At 42.9% G+C, this 26,081-nt stretch overlaps 1 protein-coding gene across 3 annotated transcripts in view; it reads left to right on the forward strand.

Moving 5' to 3' along the window:
* The window catches only part of SLC13A1 (solute carrier family 13 member 1), a 168,211-nt gene that overhangs the window by 54,853 nt on the left and 87,277 nt on the right, over positions 1-26,081 (forward strand). For all 3 annotated transcript variants that reach the window (XM_077473472.1, XM_077473473.1, XM_077473474.1), the window contains exon 2: positions 11,921-12,048. In XM_077473472.1, the coding sequence (XP_077329598.1) occupies positions 11,921-12,048 (128 nt within the window). The remainder of the gene's footprint in view (positions 1-11,920; positions 12,049-26,081) is intronic.

Here is a 26,081-nt window from a genome sequence, read left to right on the forward strand (position 1 = left end):
TTTTTGGTACAATTCTTTACCATTTTTTTTTTATTGTGATCTCCATATTTAATTGTTCCGTCAAGTTAAAACCAAAAACTTTATTTTATTTTATTTTTTTTTCATTACCACAATAACCTTTTTATTTTTATTCTGCTGACAAGTTACCACAATAACATTTTTATTTTGTTTATAACCTCAAGGAGGTTAGTGTCCCTTGTTAATTTCACATTGTCTTTTCTAGAAAGGTATTTGACCAAAAAACACATAGGCAATTATATTTTCAAACAAAAATATCCATTTATTCTGGTTCTACAAACATAAAAATGAAGGCAACACTGGAGAAAATTGTGACATTTGTGTAGCCTTTTGGCCCCAGGGCAAACGTGAAACTATGTGGACAAGAAAATTCAAATATTACAAAATCCAATATGGTCCCAGAATCCCAGACATCAAGAGCAGCATCAGATGGTATATATGTCCCCAGGCTGTGGTTGGTCGGACCAGAGTGAAGCCAGGTCATCACCTTCTTCTCTTCGCTCCACCCTTCACTGCACCCTTCCCTGCAGACTTCCCTGTAGCCTTCCTGGGAGGCTGTGTCTCCGGTGGTGGACTCGTGGCAGGAGGAGGAGGAGGAGGAGGAACAGGAGGAACTTGCTCCACAATATTACTGTTGGCAGATAATTCTCCACTGAACCCCTTCTGTAACGCCAGGAAAATGAGCCTTTCACAGTGTAGACGTTGGCCCATCTCTAGTTGCTGGAGCCGGCTGGCGATGTAGCAGCCATAGGCCTCTTCTGCGTCAGGGGGGCTGTTTAAAACATTAGTAGCCTCTCTAATTAGTCGCAGGGATTCCTCTTGGGCCTGCGTATTTTTTTTGGCCCTTTTGGATGGAAGACGGAGGGGAGGCACTTGAGATGTTGTCATGCTTCTACTAGGCCCGGCCACCTCCTGCCTGACAGAGGGCATGGACTCCTCCTGGCTGAGAGTGGGCATAGCCTCCTCCTGCCTGCCACTTTCCCCACCTTCCTCCTGGCTGAGCTCCTCCTGTGTATAAAAAAGGGACATTGTTTTAGTTTTTTGTTCATCAATCCTAAACATTTTTCAGCTCCTGACTTCAAAATTCTGTTAATACATATAAAAGAGTATCATTATGACACCACTATTTCTTGTTTCTGCTGGTGACAAACATTTGTGGCCACTACTGTAAATTGATATGTCCAAATTTTAACTATTTTTTAACATCAATAATAGCGTACAAATTCGAATAACATCTAGTTAACATCATTAATATTCTGAATATCACTATTTTTAGTAAAAAAATACCTGGCTCCAGCTGGGTGCATCCGCTTCTTCCAGGATGGAAGGCTCATCAGCCTCTGCTGAGGTGGAGGGAATGCTGCAGGGAAGGGTGGAGGGAAGGGTGGAGGGAAGAGTAGAAAGCGACTCCCTGGGTCTACACCGGTCGTCCAGGAACCGTAGCTTTTCAAAGTACCACAGCCTGGGTACATATACATCACCTGGTGCTGCTCCTGATGTTTGGGATTGAGCGATTTTCCTCTTTTCCTTTCGGAACATATTTTGCAATATTTGAATTTTCTTATCCACAAAGTCCACGTCTGCCTCTGGGATCCAAGTCTGCACAAATGTCACAAATCTCTCCAGTGTTGCCCTCCTTACTTGTTTATTAAAATAATCCTTGTGCTTGGTATGCCACAGATTTGACATCTCTTTATACTTGTCGATAAACAGACTTAAAAATTCTGGATCCCTGAATTTTTTATTCATTTTTCTGCAAGACAATACACAAGCCAAAAAACATAATGTTAGCTCAGACTCTCCTAATCTTAGCCCAAGATAGACTCCAGGATCTGCCACTTATTTGGGGAAATGGTTTAAACTTACCTTCGTTTTTCTTGCTCCCAACTTCTGTTCCTATTTTCGCAAACGAACATACGACATGTGATTTTTGTCGTTATATACAGTGCGTACGCGTAGAACTACGCCTGCGTTGCCCGCCCCTGACGTTCTTTTAGTCAAGTTCATGTTTTCCCGCCCCTTTCTGCGCACTTAACGTACGTACGACATGTGCATTTTGGCTTAAGATCCAGTGCGTACGCGTAGAACTACGCCTGCGTTGCCCGCCCCTGACGTTCTTTTAGTCAAGTTCATGTTTTCCCGCCCCTTTCTGCGCACTTAACGTACGTACGACATGTGCATTTTGGCTTAAGATCCAGTGCGTACGCGTAGAACTACGCCTGCGTTGCCCGCCCCTGACGTTCTTTTAGTCAAGTTCATGGTTTCCCGCCCTTTCTGCGCACTTAACGTACGTACGACGTGTGATTTTGTCGTAAGATCCAGTGCGTACGCGTAGAACTACGCCTGCGTTGCCCGCCCCTGACGTTCTTTTAGTCAAGTTCATGGTTTCCCGCCCTTTCTGCGCACTTAACGTACGTACGACGTGTGATTTTGGCGTAAGATCCAGTGCGTACGCGTAGAACTACGCCTGCTTTGCCCGCCCCTGACGTTCTTTTAGTCAAGTTCATGGTTTCCCGCCCTTTCTGCGCACTTAACGTACGTACGACGTGTGATTTTGTCGTAAGATCCAGTGCGTACGCGTAGAACTACGCCTGCGTTGCCCGCCCCTGACGTTCTTTTAGTCAAGTTCATGGTTTCCCGCCCTTTCTGCGCACTTAACGTACGTACGACGTGTGATTTTGGCGTAAGATCCAGTGCGTACGCGTAGAACTACGCCTGCTTTGCCCGCCCATGACGTTCTTTTACAAGAATATTTCCCGCCCCCTTTTCTCTATGGTGCGCAGTAGGAGAAACATGGCGGAAACACAACAGGTGCTTGATATGAACGACTCCAGTAGTCAGGAATCCCCGGAGCCACAAACGTCCCGATCCGGAAAGAGGAGATTTAAGGCCTCAAATATGGCATTTCAAGAGATGGTGGAGATGGTGGGAATCTTGCGAAGTAAGGATTATGATGGCAAGCATGGACCATACACCCATCCGAACTTGCGCAAGGCCAGAATCATGGCCAAAGTAGTTAAGACCCTGCATAATCGTTTTGGGGTACGACGGTCAAAAGACCAATTGAGGAAACGGTGGTCCGACCTGAAATTGAGGGAGCCGGATCAATACAGAAGGATCAAGAAAGTTCTGAAAAAAAGTAAGTACTTGTCGTGTGTTCCTATTTTATGATTATTGCATACAGATCCATATGCTTTACCTTTGTACAATGTAAAAAATTGCTGCTTTCATGTTGTATACAGTAAAAGAATCGTATCGTTTTTTTTTAAACCCTCGTAAATTGTTCGTGGCAAACCTCGTTTATGATACAGGGTTTGAACAGCATTTTTTGGGTGTGTAATTTTTAGGACACAACAAATGATTAGGACATTGTGGTTTAGATGTGTTTCAAAATACAATGACTAGAAAAGAACATTCAGTGTAATTGAAGGAGAGGACACTTGGCAGCTGGGTAAAAACACATCTGCACTCATGAGCAAAGGTGTGGGACACCAGAGAACATTTATTAGGGTAAACCACACGCCACACGGGGTTCCCTGGTATACTTGGGGGGGGGGGGTTGGGCATGTGTGAACCTTCGCACAAAAAGCAAATTATTTGCTTTTTTGTCAAAGTGAATTGATTTCTCATGTCTTCACATTTTGCATCTCTTCATAAACCGACAATTGTACAACACTTCTAATCAAGGTTTCATCTTCCTAGTTCTGGCCTTAAATATCTGTGTGCTAAAGTATACCTTTTTGTTTGTTAATTTCTCATAGGGGAGAAAAGCCTCACAAAGCAGGATCCCAGGGACCGCCACCCTTGCCAGCAGGAATGTGAGGTTAGCCCCATCCCCCCCGTGGATGTGCATGTGGAGGAAGGAGAGGTGGAAGAAGGAGAGGAGATGGGCACCCCACCAGGTGAGTGTCTGACACCACAGCTTCAGGTAATCGATGTATACCTGCATATTTCCAAACACATTTTTTTACATCTATTTTAGGTGATGTTGTGGTTGTGGAAAGCGACACATTTCCAAGCACCAGTGCCCCCCCCGAGGATGTCGAGGAAGGAGAGGTTGAGGAAGGAGAGGTGGAGGAAGTAGGGGAGCTGGGCACCCCACCAGGTGAGTGTCTGACACCCCAGCTTGTTGAAATCCATGTATGACTGCATAATTTTTGACCCAATTTTTCCCATCTATTGTAGGTGATGTTCTGTTTGTGGAAAGGGCCCCATTTTCCAGTGACAGCGCACAAAGGCTGATTGGCCAGATAATGGGCTGGAATGGGGAACTAGATGACATGCGAACTAGCCTGGATCTCATGAAGACTCAGATTGACAATATGCAGCTGGAAATGAAGAACATGATTGATATTTTGGGGAGAATATAATCCGTTTCTCCATAATATCGATCATGTTCTTCATTTCCCTTGTTTTTATTTCAAAGATTGTTACTTCACCAATTTTTACGATTGTGGCTGATTGTTGTTTTATACATTTTTCATATTTTTTATAGAAAAATAAAAAGCACAAAAAAAAAAAAAAAAGTTTTTAAAAAATTGAAAAAAAAGCAAACCAAAAAATGTTTGGCAAAGAAAGTTAAATAAACCCAAAAAAAAAATTTAGATCACTAAATATTCAATGGCACATGTGAATGTGGCCAAATTAAAATTTTGAATAATCAACAATGTGTGGCGTATTCTTTCAATGCTTAATACCAGTTTGGGAAAAGGGATTTTGTGTATCCAGTGACAATGGGCCTTATTGAATTTAATGAAAATACACTTGGCACTACAAGTGCACTAGGATAACATAGGAGACAGCACAAACCAAAAGCAAGCAAGAAAACACATTTCAGATTTGAGGTTATTTTATTATTTTCCTCTTTTTAAAAATTAAATATTGGGTGGCATTGCAATGGCCCCCCTACCGTTAAAATAAGTCACATATCTTTCGCGCACTTCACGTGCACTTTGGGGGGCCAAGCCAGTACGGCCAGTATCCAGGCCTGTCATGGATTCTGGACCAACTCCAGCCTCCGGCATTATTCCTGATAAGTAAGTATTGGAGTATTTGTGCAAAAAGTTGTGCAAAATGCAGCACGTAAGGATGACATAGTTCAGTTTGTATTCCGCTAGGTTTAGAGCCGTCAGAAATACACGGAACCGGCTGGCCATTATTCCAAAAGCATTTTCCACCACTCTTCTCGCTCTGGCCAGCCGGTAGTTGAAAACCCTCCTCTCCGGGGTGAGGGCTCTTTGGGGGAATGGCCGCATTATGTGGTTGTCAAGAGCAAAAGCCTCATCCGCGATGAATACGAAGGGTAGTTCCTCCACATTCTCCGAATCAGGTGGCAAGCCCAGGCCACCTGTCTGTAGACGGCGGTAGAACTCCGTCTGGGCGAAGACTCCTCCATCCGACATGCGGCCATTCTTCCCCACGTCCACATAGAGAAATTCATACTGTGCCGACACCACCGCCATTAACACAATACTGTGAAACCCCTTGTAATTAAAAAAGTATGACCCCGAATGGGGTGGTGGCACAATGTGGACGTGCTTTCCATCTATGGCACCACCGCAGTTAGGAAAGTCCCACCGGGTGGCAAAATGGGATGCCACAGTCTGCCATTCCTGTGGCGATGAAGGAAACTGGGGAGGCAAAAAGAAGAAAAAAAACAAAATAAGTACTTTTGCACATTAAACATTGTACATTACAACACAAACTTTATTTCACGCTTCTGCCTAGTCACATGACACCGATCGTCTGCTCCCTGTCATTGGGAGCAGTGATCAGGGTCATGTCACTGCTAGCCCATCCCCCAGACAGTTAAGAAAAACACTCACCCAGAACACACTTTAAACCATTCCTTGGCCCCCTTGTGCTTAATAAAACACCTTCACTGCATGTGACATTTTTACAGTAATCAAGACAATTTTTGACAGCATTGATCACTGTATTAATGACAATGGTCACAAAAATGTTTGGAAATTGGCCAATGTGTCCGCCATAATGTGGCAGTCACCAGAAAAACAAAAAACAAAAAAAAAAAAAAAAACGGTTAGCAACGCCATTACTATTTTCAAAAATGGCAAGATTTTACAAATGCCAGCAAAATAGACCATATTTACGAAACGATTGAACTTTTAACCAAAACAATCAAGAAACGCTTAAATTGTGATTCATTTTAACACATTTTTGTTTACTAAAAGACTACGTATCAGCATCAAATGATGTCCCAAAAAATCATGGTGATATATTTTTGTGCCTATCTTTCTTTAGAGCGAAAAGAGAGAAAAAAATGCATATTTAGAAAAATGCATTTTGGGTTTGTTGGTGGTTAATCACCAAAACTAAAAAAGCAGAGGTGATCAAAGACAACCAAATACAAAATCGCTTTGTGCTAATAAAATGAAGATAATTTACTAGGAGGAGCCATGTTACAAGGACGCACAATTGTCAATTCAAACAACGCACTGCCAAATCACCCAAAAAAGTGATGAAGGTCAGGAATGGGGGAAAATCATTCCAGGGTTGAAGTGTGTTAAAAATACAATATATAATTCAACATTAATTTAAGGACACACAGACTCGTTGGAATTATATTAAGTGTGTGTGGGGGGGGGGGGGGGGATCCAGTTAAAGGACACACAGACCATTTGGGATACTATTAAGGGGGGGGGGGGATTCAGTTAAGGGGACACAGACCATTTGGAATAAGCTTTAAAATGTTTGGTTTTAGGATAAAGCAATAGAATGGAGCTGACAAAAGACATTTTAAGTGACTAGACTAGGTGGATATGGGCCTACCATAGCATGTTGGTGAGGTTTAATGAAGGCAAATATGCATGAAAAACAAAAAAGGAGCATTAAAAGATTGCAGCATGCATGAGGACAAAGGGGACATTCACAGCATATTGCAATCATGGTAATTAGAGATTGAGGAAAGAAATACAAGGCATTAGCAAACATTAAAGACAATAAAATGTGATGTTAAATGCTAAATCTTACCTTAATATAGTCCTCCTGCAGGACCTGTATAATGGCAGAACAGGTCTCTGGGATAATGATCCCCAGAGCCTGGGGGGAGATGCCTGTCGAGAACTTCAAGTCCTGAAGGCTTCTCCCTGTCGCCAAGTAGCGCAACGTGGCGACGAGCCTCTGCTCCGGAGTGATGGCTTGCCGCATGCAGGTATCCTGCCTGCTGATATAAGGGGTCAGCAAAGCCAGCAGACGGTGAAAAACGGGGTCCGTCATCCGGAGATAATTCCTGAAATCATCAGGATTATTCTCCCGGATCTCACGAAGCAAAGGCATGTGCGAGAACTGGTCACGCTGGAGCAACCAATTCTTCGTCCATGAACTCCTCAACACCCCGTCCAAGGACTGTTCTTGGGTTGCAGAATGAACTACAACACCAAGCGCAAGCAAAGCACGAACTCGACGACGAGTACGTACACGCAACATGGCTTCAAAACGGTCGGATTGTCAGAGCGGACTTAACAGATGTCACTGAAGAACAGCAAGGCCTGTGAAGAGCGAGCTGAAAGTCAGCGAGCGCAGTTAGATCGCACTGCAAAATACAGACACGAACTGACTACACGCACTAAAAAACAGATACAAACCTCACAAGCACAAACTGAAAAGCAGTGAAAAACGGTCTGAAAAATACGAGTCTGAAAAACGCGAATCGTCTCTCACCAAACTTCTACTAACACGAGATAAACACGAAATTAGCAGAAGGAGCCCAAAGGGTGGCGCACTTGGTATTGAACTTCCGTTTTATAGTCTCGTCGGACCTGGTGTACGTCACAGCGGACCAGACGGGCGGACTTTAGTGGGATCGTGTGTAGGCAAGTCCGTTGCGTCGGAACTCTGTCGGAACTCCGGCGGAACTCCGGCGGAACTCCGGCGGAACTCCGGCGGAAACTCCTTCGGATTTAAGTCCGCTCGTGTGTACGGGGCATAAGCATGCCTATGATGTGTGTTGGAAATATATTATTAATTGAGAACTTTGTGTTAAAAAAAACACTTTGTGTTTCTTTCCTTCGTTTTCCAAAAACTTGTGGCAAAAAAATTTAATTTTCAAAAAATGTATTATGCCTCTTAGAAAATACATTGGGGGGTTTATTTTCAAAATGCGGTCATTTTGTGGGTGTTTCCACTTCCCTGGTGCTCCAGGGCCTCCACAAAGGTGATAGATAGTCAGATAATTAGATGCATAATTTATATTCCTTGGATTTTGCTCCTTTCTATGCATCTAGGCTGTGCAAAAGTCTATAGCAACCGCTATATGTGCTGTCCATGGCAGGTGAATATCCAGCTCTCTTGTGTGGCTTTGGCACAATCAGGTAGTCCCAAATAGCCTCACCATACCATTCCTCTCATTTGGCTTCTATTTCCTACATATTTCCATTGAGGGACATATGGGTATTGCAGTCCATACTACTGGGCTTCTTTCTTGTTAAGAATTCTCTGCAAACTGTGAAACTTTGAAAGCATCTTTTAGTCCACTACCAGACAGGACACAGTGGTTAAGAGACTTCTGTACAAGAGTTTATTTTGACTTAGCACTATTAGTCTTTGGCAAGGACTCCCTTGTATCCCCAATCTCTCGGCACTAACAGGTGTCTTTGGATCCCGGTCTGTCAGTCAGTATGTTGTTGGACAATGACTGGCTAGTTATTAAACCCAGAGTAGGCATTTTGCTACTGACAACAGCTGAAACCAGTAGACATCTAGCCATTCTTTAAGCTCTCTCTCTAGCGCAGACACCGTGTATACCCTTTCCCTCAGCGACAGACACGCAGTGTGGCTTCCTCTTGTGGCAATAACTGAGTAGTTCACCCCACTTCTCTCTGGAGCACATAGAACAGATTCTCCATCTTTCCCTGAAGTCAGTAGTTCCCAGATGCAGTGACAAACTCTGGGAAGCTCTCGCTTGGCACAAACTTTGGGTACATCACTACAGTCACTACAGTCTCTGAGGCTTTACATGATGTCCCATTGCACAATCCCTGAAGTGCCATGATGAAATACTGAAATACTGAGTTGCAGTTGGTTGCTAGGGGCAACACCATCACATATTTCCTCACAATACATATGGCCCCATGTTGGGTGCCAAAATGTTTCACCCTGTTGACCCCCGGAGGTGGTTGAGGAATCCTCAATGGTGGGTTGGTCCATAGTTAAAAATGGAGAACTAAGAAAACATTGGGCAGCATTAATTTTAATGTTTTTAAAAGGTTTTATTACTCATCAAACAAGAAGAAAGGGATAAGACTGCAGATACCCCAAGCAATGCTTACAGACTTGCCTCCAGCTTGTACAGTGTAAAGAGCCCTTAGGCTGACACTAGCAACATGGCTAGTAGCAACTTTGACTGGTTAGCAGACTCCTCTTGGTACTCGTTTCTATGCCACTTTGTATCATTTTAGAACTCTATACATCCTCCCAAGAAGGTAATCAGGCCCTGGAGAGAAAACCAGCCTCTTCCAGGTTCCTTCCCCAAGCAAGGTCCTCCTTCTGGGTCTCAATCATGGTTTCACTTTCTCCTTAACCAGGCAGGACCACTTCTGGCCTCACTCTTAGCACAGAACACATGCAAGGCCTCACACAGCCTACAGGCATAGCAATTCAGATCAATTTGCAGCTCGAGGAAAGAGAGAACTCACAAGGTCCACCTGACATAATCATGCTCTCCCTCAGCATGCACCAGTGGCAATGCAACTCCTACTGGTTGGCTAGAGGAAACATAAATATTCATAACTCAGCATCACTGTAGCATCTCAAGTTAACGCCAGAGGTAGCAGTGATGCCTACTGGCAGCAGAGAGAAACAACAGCAACATTGAAACAATGAGCTTGGGCTGACTACTGCCCAACATGCTTAATGCAGGGTGGTTTTATATAATATGTATATATATATATATATATATATATATATATATATATATATATATATATATATATATATATACATATACAATATCTCATAAAAGTGAGTACACCCCTCACATTTTTGTAAATATTTTATTATACCTTTTCATGTGACAACACTGAAGAAATTATGCTTTGCTACAATGTAAAGTAGTGAGTGTACAGCTTGTATAACAGTGAAAATTTGCTGCACCCTCAAAATAGCTCAACTCACAGCGATTAATGTCTAAACCGCTGAAAACAAAAGTGAGTACGCTCCTAAGTGAAAATGTCCAAATTGGGTCCAAAGTGTCAATATTTTGTGTAGCCACCATTATTTTCCAGCACTGCCTAAACCCTCTTGGGCATGGAGTTCACCAGAGCTTCGTAGGTTGCCATTGGAGTCCTCTTCCACTCCTCTATGACAACATCACGGAGCTGGTGAATGTTAAAGACCTTGCGCTCCTCCACCCTCCGTTTGAGGAAGGTGGAGGTCTGGAAACATATTTGGCCAGTTCATCACCTTTACCCTCAGCTTCTTTAGCAAGGCAGTGGTCCTCTTGGAGGTGTGTTTGGGGTTGTTATCATGTTGGAATATTGCCCTGCGTCCCAGTCTCCGAAGGGAGGGGATCATGCTTTGCTTCAGTATGTCACAGTACATGTTGGCATTCATGGTTCCCTCAATGAACTGTAGCTCCCCAGTTCCTACGGCACTCATGCAGCCCCAGACCATGACACTCCCACCACCAAGCTTGACTGTAGGCAAGACACACTTGTATTTGTATTCCTCACCTGGTTGCCACCACACACGCTTGACATCATCGGAACCAAATAAGTTTATCTTGGTCTCATCAGACCACGGGACATGGTTCCAGTAATCCATGTACTTAGTCTGCTTGTCTTCAGCAAACTGTTTGCGGACTTTCTGTGCATCATCTTCAGAAGAGGCTACCTGTGATGACAGCCATGCAGACAAATTTGATGTAGTGTACGGCATATGGTCTGAGCACTGACAGGCTGACCCCCCACCCCTTTAACATTTTCATCAATTCTGGCAGCACTCATATGTCTATTTACCAAAGACAACCTCTGGATATGACTCTGAGCACGTGCACCCAACCTCTTTGGTCGATGATGGAGAGGACTGTTCTGAGTGGAACCTGTAATGTTAAACCGCTGTATGGTCTTGACCACCATGCTGCAAGTCAGTTTCAGGGTCTTGGCAACCTTCTTATAGTCTAATCCATCTTTATGTAGAGCAACAATTATTTTTTTCAGATCCTCAGAGAGTTCTTTGCCATGAGGTGCCATGTTGAACTTTCACTGACCAGTATGAGAGAGTGAGAGCGATAACATCAAAGTTAACACACCTGCTACCCATTCACACCTGAGACCTTGTAACACTAACAAGTCACATGACACCAGGGAGGGAATAGGGCTAATTGGGCACAATTTGCACATTTTCACTTAGGGGTGTACTCACTTTTGTTGCCAGTGGTTTAGACGTTAATAGCTGTGAGTTAAGCTATTTTGAGGGGGCAGCCAATTTACACTGTTATATAAGCTGTACACTCACTACTTTACATTGTAGCAAAGATTAATTTCTTCAGTGTTGTCACATGAAAAGGTATAATAAAATATTTAAATATTGAGGGGTGTACTCACTTTTGTGAGATACTATATATATGTGCAGCTTTTTTTATCCCACTCCTGAACAATAAGCCAATGACTACATTTTCAACGAGGAAGTTGTTGGGCACTAAGTGTGAAATTAACTTTCTCTGCAGATAATCTCCATGTTTTTGCCTACGTTTAGTTTTGTTATTTACAGTTTTTTTTTTTTTTTTAATCAATACTAAAGTTCCTATTGTAAAACTATAAAACTTTATTGTTAACTAGGTCTGGAAAGGAGCTAATGAGCGGTTAAAGGTGATTGTGTAGAGAAACATTAATCAAGGTTGTCTATTTAAGGGTTGTCTTATTTTTTTTTTTTTGATCTCTTACAGGTGAGAGGAACTTGCTCTCTGTGAGAATGCGGGTTTTTCTCAGTTACATATGGATGTACCGTAGACTTCTATTGATTGTACTAACTCCACTGCTTCTACTACCAGTTCCACTAATCATCAAAACCAAGGTAAGTAATGTATTTCAACTCTGAATTTTTTTTACATCGGAGCCAAAATTAATTTTAATTACATAACTAGTTTAGCATGAAGTGTTCTTTTAATATATTGTGCATCTAGTAAACCAAAAAAAAAAAAAAAAACATGACATCTGCTTGGTTCTGTAATACACACATCGCAGTACACTTAACACTATGGTGGAAATCTACTTTGCACTGCAAGTGCACTTGAAAGTGCACTGAAAGTGTACTTGAAAGTGCAATCGCTCTAAATCTAAGGGGTAAATCTGAAATTAGTGGAAGCTCTGCTGATTTTATCATCCAATCATGTGCAAGCTAAAATGCTGTTTTTTTTATTTTCCTTGCATGTCCCCCTCGCATCTACAGTGACTCTACTTTCAAGTGCACTTGCAGTGCAAAGTGGATTTTCCTTTAGTAAATAACCCCCCATGGAACCTACACTATAATGTCAAAACATGCACATGGACTTTAATGGCATCCCAGTCTTAGTCCGTAGGATTTAATATTGAGTTAGCCCACCCTTTGCCGCTATAATAGCTTCAACTCTTCTGGGAAGGCTGTCCGCAAGGTTTAGAAGTGCGTCTAAGGGAATGTTTGACCATCGTTCCAGAAGCACTTTTGTGAGGTCAGGCACTGATGTTGGACAAGAAGGCCTGGCTCGCAGTCCCTGCTCTAATTCATCCCAAAGGTGTTCTATCGGGTTGAGGCCAGGACTCTGTGCAGGCCAGTCCTATTCCTCCACTCCAAACTCACCCAGCCATGTCTTTATGGACCTTGCTTTGTGCAATGATCCAAATCATTTATGGGGGGGTTATGGTGTGTTGTTTTTTTCAGGGGTTGGGTTTTTCACCTTTGTTCCAGTAAAGGGAACTCTAAAGGCATCAGCATACAAAGACATTTTGGACAATTTCATGCTCCCAACTTTGTAGGAACAGTTTGGGGATGGCCCCTTCCTGTTCCAACATAAGCTGTTATAGCTGGAAAGGGTGGGCATATTCAATATTGAACCCTACGGACTAAGACTGGGATGCCATTAAAGTTCATGTGCGTGTAGAGGCAGGCATCCAATTACTTTTGACAATATAGTTAATATGAAACGGAACATCATAGTTGGTTTTCTTTCAGACACTTTCATACATGAGGGCAAATGCATATCTGTTAGAAATTTATTTTATTTACCTATGGGGTCTAATATAACAGTAAGAGTGTAAGTCTTCCTTATAAATAACAAAACCATCAGTCATAGTTAGTAATCTCGTGATATGGTGCTCAAACAATGCCTTTTTGGTTCTGGTCATCTGACCTATAATATGGCCTGTGATCCACATTTTTTTTCTAAATGGTAATGTGGTCCTTTGAATAAGGATGATGATGGTCCATGAATACCGGGCTGCTTGCCCCAAAGTAGCCCCTACTACATAGCCCCTACTACATAGGATTATTTCATCATTTTAAATCCAATTATCTGTTGTCTGTCTCTCTATCTAGCTATACATTCATATTTATTTTCTTTTTGCAACACATTAGGCAACAGTGATACTGGGTAATTGACATTATCCCTATGATGTTGATTTACTAAATGCGTAGAGGCTATTAACCAAGTAAAGTGAATGTTCATTTTACAAACTGTTTACTTTGTGAAGTGAATTAAAAGCAAATAGGGTGAAGTTGTGTTCACTTTGGATATGCAATCATGGGCTAGAAAAAACTTTTTTTTTGTATTTCTTGCACATGATTGGGTGTTCAAAGTGAACACAGTTTCATATCATTCACAAGCAATCATATTACAAAGTGCACATATGCTTTAGAAAGCGAATAATCATGTTACTAAGGGGCTCAACCTCCTGGTGTTGAATGGTGTAATTAAGGCCCCTTACACACATGCGGACATTATGTCCGTATTTCATCCATCCGTTTGCGGATGAAATACGGACATACATGCATTCTAATGGGATAGCAGGTGTCTGCGGATAAACATCCGCAGACACCCGCTATCGTCTGCCTCCGCTATTGTCCGATTCTGCAGACGGAGGAAAATCCTATTTTTCTATCTGTCTGAAGAGCGGATTGGATGATCACAGACAGACGGTCCGTGCTCTTCCGATCCCCCATAGAGGAGAGCGGAGAGCTGACAGGGTGGTCCCTGCACAGTGTGCAGAGACCGCCCTGTCCGCCACCGGCTCAGCGGGGGCAACGGAGTGATCCCCGCTGAGCAAGCGGATCGTCACGGGGCAGATCATTACTGATCCGTCCCGTGTGAGAGTCTTATAGTTAAGAAATGTTTTGTCTTTATACCCATATGTTTATTACTTTATGTAAGAAAGTCTTGCATTTATACTCATTTCAAGCAAACCTTAAGCAGCATAAAAATAATAATAAATATATATAACGTGGTTATTTTTCCATAATTAGTAAACAATGTCAGAAAGTAAAAATGTAATAATACAAAAAATGTAAACTGCCCCAAAAGTATTGTAAAGTTACAATTGACTAATCCCAAACCCTTTATTTTAAATGTTCCCCCCTTCCCTGAACCGAGTCAGGCAACTTCAGTGTGGCGGGGGGGGGGGGGGGGTTAATTTTCCAGGGAGGACTCTGCTGCCAAAGTACCCTGCCCCCGTGTTGATGAGGTCAAGGACCATTTCCCCACAACCCTGGCCCAATGGTTGTGAGCTACTTCAACTAGGGGCTTTTAACAATAAGGGTGCACCCATATACCTCACCTCCTTATTCACAAAAAAGTAACTAGTAACAAAAAAAAAAAAAGCACAGTTCCTGATTTTTATTAAGAAAAAAACAAAAAACAAATCTCATGTCATACACAGTACATCCATCATCAATCTGGTAGTCCATTGATGCAGATTCACATCAATCACAATGAATGATGCCCATCAACCCACTGAAAAAAAATCCACAAACATAATCCAATCCTGACGACTGCTTGCCCATGAATGATAGGTCTCCCTGGTGACCAATCATTAACCAAAAACGGTCATGTCCATTTTTGGTCAATGACGTCATGGGAGACCCTTATCTCTTCTTTTTTTAAATACATAACTGTCATCCTCCAGAGTTTATGCATTCATAGGCAAGCAGTCATTAGTATCAGAGCATGCAGTTTTTTTTTTTTTTTCAGTGAGTTGGCAGGTGTTGTTCATCATGATTGACCTGTATTGCTGGATGATGCAATTGATGACAGATGTACATTATGGGACTTTTTTTTTTTTTCAATAAATGACTTGTCAGAAAAAGTGTTTACTTTTTTGAATGAGTAGGGATACTTATTAGTAAAGAGGGCTTCCAGATTCTGATAAGCCTCCTGCCCGCAGACCCTCACAACCATCAAGCCAGAGTTGTGGAAGGATGACATTGTCCTCATTAACATGGAGACAAGGTGCTTTGCCAAAGAGGTCTCCCTGGAAAGGTACCTCCCATTGCTGAGGGTATGTAGTCTAGTACAGGTGAGGGGTCGACACTTTCCTGGCTTTCCAGAATTCATACTTGGATAAGGCTCTAGTATGGGGTAGGGGTCTGGCATAGATGCAGGAAATTCCCAGCCTCTTTGTTTACAAACAAAAGTAAAGCAGTTAAAATTGGCAATTGAAATGGCATTTTTTGTAAATACCAGTTTTGCTATAGTAGTTTGTATACATGTTATAGATGTGGCACTTCACATACAGGGCACCTCCAAGTATGTTATATAAAACATGTTCCATCAGCTTAGAAGGAGCATATAGCTATCTGCACCACTGTATTAAGTAAGCATTACTGTAATAATATCTTAAGAAATGACATGCACCAAGAGCAAACAGCAGACTGAAAACATAGTGCAAAGGTTATGTTTTATTTATTTTAGCTTGGGGTTTATAGACTTAAAAAGTATATGTCCATTGATTTAATTAATGGTCAAAGGTTTATTTTCAGATCTTGGCAAACACTAGTGACATTAACATAAGTGAAAAAGTATAACATGGAACATTCTTTGTTATAAAGCAAGTAGGAGCAAGTGTTAAAGCCAAACTTTGGAAACAAATAAATAAATCCACAAATGTAGTAAATTGCTCAAATTTGGTTAACATCCTACTGTTTTTGATGGCTCCTTCTCCATTCTTCAGCAATCCTTATGAAAAAGTATATCCAAAGCTGGGTAAAGCCTGTACTTCCTGTTCAGAGAACCTCTGTACGGTCCATTTTCGGATCTACGGGGGATCTAGGGTAGGCTGCACCTCCCAGCTTTCAGTTGGTCCTTTCCAAATCCCACCACCCCCTCCCCCCTCCACCTAGGATGCTCTGCTCACAGAGAGAATGATGGGGGCAGTAGGAGGCAATTACAGAAACACCCCCTTGTATGGCTCTCTGTGGAGTATCTGAAAGCCAGTAGGAGGTAGAGGAGGAGAAGCTCACTTTTAGCTGCTGCAGAGAGAGACAGCCATGCAGGGGATCAGTTCTGTAATTGGCCCCTGCTGCCCCCATCATCCTCCCTGTCCATCATCCTCTTCTCCCTGCCTCCCCCCAAAGCACTTACGGCTTGTCTCCTCTCCCGCCGGCTGCAGTGGGGGATGTTTCAAGGTGGTGAGCGGGAAAAGGGGGTGGTAAATATGTCATTTTCTAGGTCCTTCCTTTTCTTAATGAACACAGTGAGTAATCATACATGACAGAAGCATAGTAAATGCTTCAGTTCATGAATAAACAGGAAGCCGCTCAGCACAGAGCACTTCCCATTCATTCACTAACCAGTGCAGTTGAGGCTGCAGAGAAAAGGACTGAGGAATCTCGGTCCTCAGTCCCTTTCTCTGTCTCAAAAGTCAGACATCAGGGGTCTGTTTATATCCCTGATATTTCACCAATGCCCCACCTTCCTCCAACAGAATAATGTAAAAAAAATTGTAAAAAAAATAATATTAAAATTGTAAAAAAAATATAAAAATTAAAAAATGTATTTTAAAAAATCTCTGGCCCATACAATGTGAATAAGCAGGTTATCTATGTGGTGGCAGCCACGTTATTCTATGAGGATACAGCAACTATACGAACACGGCCACATGTTCTAATTTGACAGTTGTGCAGGTATTGGTGAGCGGCCCTGAATGCACACTGTCTATGTTTGTGGCAGTACACAGGAACCCACACACCTGTCAAATCAGAACCTTCAGCTGTGTTCCTATGCATCCCCATAGCATACCATAGGCTGCCTGCACACAGCTCCAGCCACAATAAAAAAAACATGGATTCACACTGTACAGACCATAACACTCATGTGAATGAGCGCCAAAACCTCAGTTACATATGGAGCTTTGTTGGTTAACGCAATACACGCATTTTGTTATGTTATATTTGTGTCCTATAATAGCAAAAATATATTATTTTGATACATTGGGGGGCCACTGTCCTCTGCCCTACTGACCCCTATTGTCACTTCTGCTGACCCCCTTTACACTGCCCCGCTGACCTCCCATCCTCTGCCCATCTGCCATTTTTTTACCCCCACATCAGACAGGCTTATTTTCAGCAAACAAAGAACACAAATTAATCCATATTTTGTAGTTTTGGAGTTTCCCACTGGCTTCAGGGGTCCCAAAGAGGAGGTTTTTACAGCTTAGCCACTGTGGCTCAATCCTAAACTCAGTTTAACCAGTTCACACAGGTTACCAGCTCACTCTCTTCCTGCCAGCAGCTGACTGTTTCCTCTTACTTTTCAAGACTCTAAGGCACTTGGGTTAACCCCTACAAAACCTTATTTCCACCCAAAATTCTGGGTCTCTAAAGAGAACGTAGCAATCCAGAGTACTTAAAAACAATTCTCTCCTCTTTAGCCAGACTACCCCAAAACTCCTTAACCAGCATAGGGGGGGAATATACCTGCTGCCCACGACACATTTCCGGTGTCCTGTACACAACACACAGGGCTTATTTAAACTCTTGGCTGCTTTCATTAGCTGCAAATAGTTCCTTTTAGACATAACTGTAAATCTACAAAGTTTAAAGTTTAACTTCTATACACAGTACAGGGAAGGTGCCAGCGGATGGAGTAGGAGCTGCAGGAGGAAACTGCAATGAAGAAAGTCACAGATTTTAAACTTTAAACTTTGAAGATCAGGTACTGTTTAAAAATGATTTAAATCCTAATGAAGAATGGAGGAGTTCTGAAGTAAATGGGTCCTGCTAACTGCGTGTGTAAATGTTGCTGGTCTCCATCATCTAGACAGTCACCCAGGCTGGTCAGTAGTATCTGAACTGGAAGAGAGCTAACTGCATTGACAGGGGAGTTCTCTTTTCTCTTGTCACCAACCACACAGCTTTGCAATGTCTATTTCTGTCCCCCTTAGTTTGCTCTCTAAACAAACCAGCTTCTGATTGCCAAGGATCTGAGGACGCTAACACAGTTGTGCCCACCCCTACACTGATGTCTGATCTGCGAGGCATGCCTTTGTCACATTTTATAGGGAGTCCCTGCAAATCTTTTAGTCTCTGGGGATATTGGCAAGCTTCAAAAAAATTATAGTGAAATCTTCTGTATGGTGAGGGGGAGGGGTAGGTTTGGATGTAAAAATGTGTCTAGAGATAAGCAACAAAACGTATTTACATTATGACATTACATAAAATATATGGAAAGGTAAAACTTTTTTTGTTTTGTTTTGGATAGAGTAGGGAATGATTAAGGACCCTTGTCGGGTGTTTATTACTGACTGTGTCCTATTGGGGACATTTCCTTTTATGTCTTTTACCAGGAGGAAATAAGAGGAAGCTCTGCCCAAAGTGAAAGGATACCCCTTTTTACTTTAGCTGTCACCAGAAGAAGTGCATTCATTGGATGATTTCCCTTCACCTTCTCTTCCTGTCACAACTATAACCACTTGCCGACCACAATATGTATATTTACAGTATGTTGCGATTTGCAAGTCGTTAACCGGGATTATGGTTGAAGATATCAACCATAACCCTGGTATCGTTTTTTTGCAGCCAGCGGCCAGCTTTCTAATGAAACTGGTCAGAGTGGCTCATGAGCCAGTGAAAGGGTTTCCAAAGCGTAGGACATCCCGTTTTTCGGGCTTACCATTTCCACCGGTTCGCCCAAGAGATGATCCGATGGTGTGGCTGGCTGCTCTCATGGGCAATCAAAGTGTTAATAGACTTTGTTCGACTCTATGGCCTGGATGGACCAGAACTACACTTACGGTCCAGACTAGGAGTAAATTATTTTTTATTTTATTTTAAAGCGAAATATCAAAAAAACAATTTTTTTATCTTTTGCTTTTAAAAGGTAAAGAAGAGAGTTGGGGTCTATTTGACTCCATAGCTTTCAATAAAGAGGACCTGTCATCCTTACTTCTATTACAAGGGATGTTTACATTCCTTGTAATAGGAATAAAAGTGACAAAAAATAAAAAAAAATAAAGGGACAGTGTAAAAATAAAAAGTAAAAAGTAAAATATATATATATATTTTTTAAAGCGCTTCTGTGCTTGCGTGCAGAAACGAACACATACGTAAGTTACACATGCATATGTAAATGTTATTCACACCACACATGTGAGGTATCGCCATGAGCGAGAGTGAGAGCAATAATACTAGTGCTAGACCTTCTCTGTAACTCTAAACAGGTGACATGTTAGGTATCTATTTACTCAGCGTAACATCATATTCCACATTATACAAAACTTTTGGGGTAAATATTGTGTTTTGTTGTTTTTTTAATTAATTAAAGTGTATTTTTTTAAAAATGATTGCATTTGCTAAACCACTGCGCCAATGTCGTGTGACCCAAAAAATTGCAACAATCATATTTTATTCCCTATGGTCTGGGGGTTATAAGTCATTTTCTAGCAAAAAATACTGATTTAAACAAAAAGTGCCAGAAAAAGCCTGGTTGGCAAGTGGAAAAAATATTTCCCATCACTTTTGGTATTAGAGACCATGGTCACCAGGGCCAATAGTGAAGTTTAATCGCCATAGCAGGGACAGGGACAGCAATAAAAATCTGACAGAGGTTATTTTACTTCTACATTCTACCTAAAAGTAAAAGAAAAAGTTTAGGCTTTACAAACATTTTTAAGAAAATCTATACTGATCAGCATATGGAAGGTGCGATTACTAATGCCGCGTACACACGATCAAACAAGCAGGTGGAAAAGTCCGGCAAACTGAAGTCCACCAGACAATCCCCCCGTGTGTAGCCTCCGGCATACTTTTTTGACCCGAAAGTACGGCGGACTTAGAAAGTAGTTTTGCACTGCAATCTTCCCGCCGGACTCGCATTTCGGAGGACAATCCGGTCGTGTGTGTGCCAGTCCGCCGTACTTTTGAAATTAATGGACTTTTCCCGCCTGGAGAAAAGTTCGCTCATTTCTAACGGGTCTCCAGGTAGGCGGGGCCCGCGAAGGAGACGCCGCTGGCCCCGCCACCTGGTATGGACTTAAAGGGGAACCCCAACACCGAAAAAAATCGGCGTGTGGGTTCCCCCCAAGTCCACAACAGACCCTTGTCCGAGCACGCTACCTGGCCGGCCAGGAAAGGAGGGGCGAGCGAGCGCCCCCCCCTTCTGAGCCGTACCAGGCCGCGTGCCCTCAACATGGGGGGTGCCTTGGGGAAGGGGGGGCTGCGTGGCCCCCCCACCCCAAAGCACCTTGTCCCCATGTTGATGAGGACAAGGGCCTCTTCCTGACAACCCTGGCCGTTGGTTGTCGGGGTCTGCGGGCGGGGGGCTTATCGGAATCCGGGAGCCCCCTTTAATAAGGGGGCCCCCGGATACCGGCCCCCCCACCCTATGTGAATGAGTATGGGGTACAATGTACCCCTACCCATTCACCTGTAAAATAAAGTACAAAAAAAAACACAACACACAAGATAAAATAGTTTATTGCACAAGGTCTTCCGTCTTCGGGGGTCTTCTCGCCGGACTCCTCCGCTATCTTCTTCTAGCTCTTTTGCTAGCGGAGGAGCCCGGCATTGTTCTCCGTCGCCGCGGCCTCTTCTTCCGACTTCGGGGGTCTTGTCCCCCTCTTCGGTCTTCTGTTGCCGCCGCCGCCTTCCGTTCTTCTTCTTCTTCTCCTTCTCCTGGAGGTGTTGACTTGAAGCTCTCTCCGGACGCAATGCCAGGGACGCGCTGCGCGGTGACTTATATAGGGACAAGGGGCGGGGTCATCAGTTGATGTCACAGGGGTTGATGTCACATGGGTTGATGTCACATGGTGACAGTCCCAGGATCCTCCGGGACTGTGACATCGTAAGGGGGACGGGGTCACCATGTGACATCAACCCATGTGACATCAACCGCGTCCCTGGCATTGCGGCCGGAGAGAGCTTTGAGTCAACATCTCCAGGAGAAGGAGAAGAAGAAGAAGAACGGAAGGCGGCGGCGGCGGTGGTGGCGGCAGCGACAGAAGACCGGGCCACCGCCTGTAAAAGAGCTATAAGAAGGCGCAGTGGCCCGGCAGAAGAACCGAAGAGGGGGACAAGACCCCTGAAGTCAGAAGGAGAGGCCGCGGCGACTAAGAAGAATGCCGGGCTCCTCTGCTAGCAAAAGAGCTAAAAGAAGATAGCGGAGGAGTCCGGCGAGAAGACCCCCGAAGACGGAAGACCCCCGGAGCTGTGCAATAAACTATTTTATCTTGTGTGTTGTGTTTTTTTTGTACTTTATTTTACAGGTGAATGGGTAGGGGTACATTGTACCCCATACTCATTCACATAGGGTGGGGGGCCGGTATCCGGGGGCCCCTTTATTAAAGGGGCTCCCGGATTCCGATAAGCCCCCCGCCCGCAGACCCTGACAACCAACGGCCAGGGTTGTCGGGAAGTGGCCCTTGTCCTCATCAACATGGGGACAAGGTGCTTTGGGGTGGGGGGGCCACGTGGCCCCCCTTCCCCAAGGCACCCCCCATGTTGAGTGCACGTGGCCTGGTACGACTCAGGAGGGGGGCGCTCGCTCGCCCCTCCTTTCCTGGCCGGCCGGGTAGCGTGCTCGGACAAGGGTCTGTTGTGGACTTGGGGGGGCCCCCACGCCGATTTTTTTCAGCGTTGGGGTTCCCCTTTAAGTCCATACCAGGTGGCGGGGCCAGCGGTGTCTCCTTTGCGGGCCCCGCCTACCTGGAGACGCGCTCGAAATGAGCAGACTTTCCTCCGCGTGTGTGGGCGAGTCCGTTCATTTCAAAAGTAGGGCGGTATTAGTCCACTGAAAAAGTGCCGTGTGTGGGCAAGTAGCCCGTTCGGAAAGTCCGACAGACAGTCTGGCGGGAAGTCCGCCAGTCTCAGTCCGTCAGAGAGTCGGCTACGTGTGTACGCGGCATAACTTTTACTAACCTCTCCTCCTGAAATGCTAGTTATTTGGCTGCCACACAGCACCAATAGCTTTAAAACTTTCTAAGTTACCAACTTGGAAAGATTCAGAAGTTCTGACTTCTCTCTGACTTTCTATTATCCATGCCTGTTTAGAATATTAAGCTGTCATCAAGACAGAAATAGAATAAAAATCATACATTAAGGCTTCGTTCACACAGGCATACTAAAGCATACTGCACGTGAGGGCTGTGTTTGCCCACATGGGATAGTACTAGACTTGTGCACAACGGAAAATTTAGTTTAGTTTAAGTTCGTTGTCATTTCTAAAATACATAATATCGTTCTGTTATATTCGTTATGTTACGCTAATATGTTTTCGGATCATTTGTTATTTCTGTAGAGTGTCGATATTCGTTATACTGAATCTCGAATCATGTTGAATTCATTCATTATACGTGCTATAATTTCGTTCATATTTTGTTGAAATTCGATATTTATGTATGTATATATATTCGTCATAATGATTCATAGTTGGGAAAGTCGTTTGTTGAATCTTTTAACACACACAATGACAATATCTCTTCTGCTCTGCTGAAATACAATACAACACCCTTCTCGCTCAGTTCTCAGGAATGCCAGTAATCCAACCTCCAGCACAAAATGAATAAGCTGATTGGACTGTAAGATTTACTTTGAGTTGACCTTTGTTTCATTAGATCTTTATCGGATTACCGAATCATGTTGAATTCGAATGTCCAAAAGATGCAAAATTCGGCCGAAATTTGATTCGTAACAAAATGAATTGCGCAAGCCTAGATAACACTAAGGAGTTAAAAAGCAAATAACACACAGAACACAGTAGTAAATTAAACGTACACACTTCATTGGAATTATTTTGGCCACAGTGCTTTTTATGGGGTAACCTTAATTAAAACAATCAATAAACAGATTCATGTATCCATTATATAGCCATCTTTGGCTAAATTTCAGGGATCTCCAAACTACGACCCTCCAGCTGTTGCGAAACTACTCGCCCCATGAGTCGTTGTAAAACTCTGACATTCACAGACATGGCATGACGGGAATTGTAGTCCCTGAACAACTGGAGGGCCATAGTTTGGAGATCCGTGGGTTAAGCCATCAACAACAAACAAAACTAGTTGCAAAGTCCGTCCAGATAAAGTGGACGACTAATCCCTCAATAAATAGGCTCCATGACGAAATTCAAATAATAAGATGAGAGGGAGGCTGGGAGCCACGGTCCAGTCCTTCTGAGGTGGCGGCTTTTAAGAGAGCAGGAAGCACGGGCTGCAACTGCCCGTCAAATTCAGCCAATCTACCTCCTGTTGCCATGCAGACCCTCCGCTGGGATTGTCAATAGTAACCTGCAAAAGAGGTGGGAAGGAGAAAATGATACCCAGCACTTTGTGCCATCCCATGGGGGTCCCACTGAGGGCTAGGGACTCAGTCAGGGGATGCTCAGGTGTTCCATGCTTTCACTTGCTGGCTGTCCTATTCTTTTCAATTGGATGCGGCAGCTGCACAGACATACAGTGGTTGCTGCTCCCACTTTGATATCCATGTTGGCGTGAGTGCGTGTCGACGACCTTACACTGTTTGCCTTCAGGGACACACACCAGTACCCACACAGATATCAAATTAGCCCTGTCACCTATTTAATACTAGTTTATTTGCAGTGGATATTCTGTAAACATTTCCTACATTTTGGAGGTGACTTAAGGATAGGCAATTTAGATAATAATGACTTGAAGCACTTTTCTAGCACTAACAATTTGCTGTCATTTTATAAGACACCTAAGTTCTGATCCCACACATTTATATTTTAGGTCACAAGAAAAGTTAACCTATTATTTAAACAGAAATATAAAAAAAATGTATTCTCTTCAGCTGTACTCGCTGTACAAGTGGTGGCTTTAATAAGAGTTTTTTTGTTGCCTAGCAACCAGATGCACTATAATACTAGTGCAACTTCCATCAGAGTCAACCCTGGTGTCTCACAGGAAGTTATTTACAAAGCAGGACATTGAAATATCTGTAATACTTCAGCCTTTCCTAACATCATAAATACTTAAGAAAGATTAGCCAGCTAATGAAAAGAGTCAAGCTCTTAATCCTCAAATAAATATCTTATTTAATACAAAGTTGACCTTAATAGCCAGATGATCATAACTTGTTCCAAACATTTAGTATACTACACAATCCATAATGTAACACATGTTTAAGCAAATTAAATATTGAGGCTTATTTATTAAAATATTGAGGCCATGGAGCTTCACATGATTTTTATCTATTTCACCTGCACGTGACTGGATACTTGCAGTGAATACCAACACAATTTATTATGTGAAGACTCTCTACTCTTTTAGTAAAACAGTCCATTTATATTAGATTCATATTATTAGTTATATTGGCCAACAGCAACACAACTAAAGACGTACTCCATGCAAATATAAAAACACAGTGATAAAGCAGATCCTCCTACACAAGTTGTACCTGTTTACCTGCTGTCATTTTTTCTCAACAGCCTTCTAAAACACACAGATCAAAGGATATATCTCCACTCAAGCAGACATGGAGGGAGAATCTAATGTCATACACAGCAAAGCATAGTGAGAAAAGCTGAGTGTAATCGTAGATCTGAGTTGAGGAAATGAACACGCCCCCCTACACAGTTTTATAGTTAAACATGCACAACTGAGGCTGTCAATCACCTTCGATATGCTGGGAGGGTGGGGTCATCTCCTGAGATTATGTTGGTATTACCTGTCAGAAGTGAGTCATGCAGATATCGGAATGACAGAGGAGATAGAAACACTAGGTGCTTTGGATTAAGGCAAGTACATGCTATAGAGGGATATACTCTATTCATTTTTAATTTCAGAGACTTGCAACCACTTTAAGGGCTTTCAAAGGTAATACGTTTATTTAGTCACAGTGATGGCTAAAAAAAAAATTTGAATGAGTTTTCATTCTTTTTGTACAAACGTTCAAACAAAAACCTAACCATGTATGGCCGGCTCAAAAGTTCTGCTAAAAGCATCTATCACAGTAAGCTTGCAATTATTAATGTTAGCAACAAGCATATTGTATGTCTCTCTTTTATGTTTTCAATCTGTTATTAAAGTGGATATAAACCTGATTCATGAAACTGAACTTAAGCACATATATCTGTAGTGTTTTCTTATCTCTCTCCAAAGGCCTAAGTCCCGTGTCTTTCTGCTATTTCGTTCCCCTGTTATCAGCATGATAACTTCTGACAAAAGCAGCCTGAAATTTGTGCTGACGTGGGTACTTTAAATAGATTAGCAGAGAGCTAAAAGTATGTGGAGGGGGGTTGTGGGCCTTTCCTCCAATCAGCTGTCTCCCAGTGTAAGCCAAAAATCCACCCCTACTGCTGAATGAGGAAGTGAAAATTCTAGCACGATGTTAGAATTCTAAAGAATATAGCAAGCTGAAGACAGAAGATATACAGTACATGTAAAACATATGTAGGGAGATTTGTTTCATCTGTTTGTATCATCTGAGGCTGTTCACTTCACTGGATGTAGAAGAAGGTTTACATCCACTTTAAGGCCTTGTTTACACTTGTAGCCCGGGGGCATTAAAAACAAGCAGTTCATATGCATTTTTACTGCCCCCTCAGCTATCCTGCCTAACCTAACATGGGGGCCAGAGGGAGTGGTGCATATGCCAGGGTAAAAATTATACCAAAGGCCATGTTCGGAGGG

The sequence above is a fragment of the Lithobates pipiens genome, unplaced genomic scaffold (genome assembly GCF_037356315.1).
Source record: "Lithobates pipiens isolate NorthernLeopardFrog02 unplaced genomic scaffold, aLitPip1_a1.2 Scaffold_8, whole genome shotgun sequence".
Classification (NCBI taxonomy): Eukaryota; Metazoa; Chordata; class Amphibia; order Anura; family Ranidae; genus Lithobates; species Lithobates pipiens.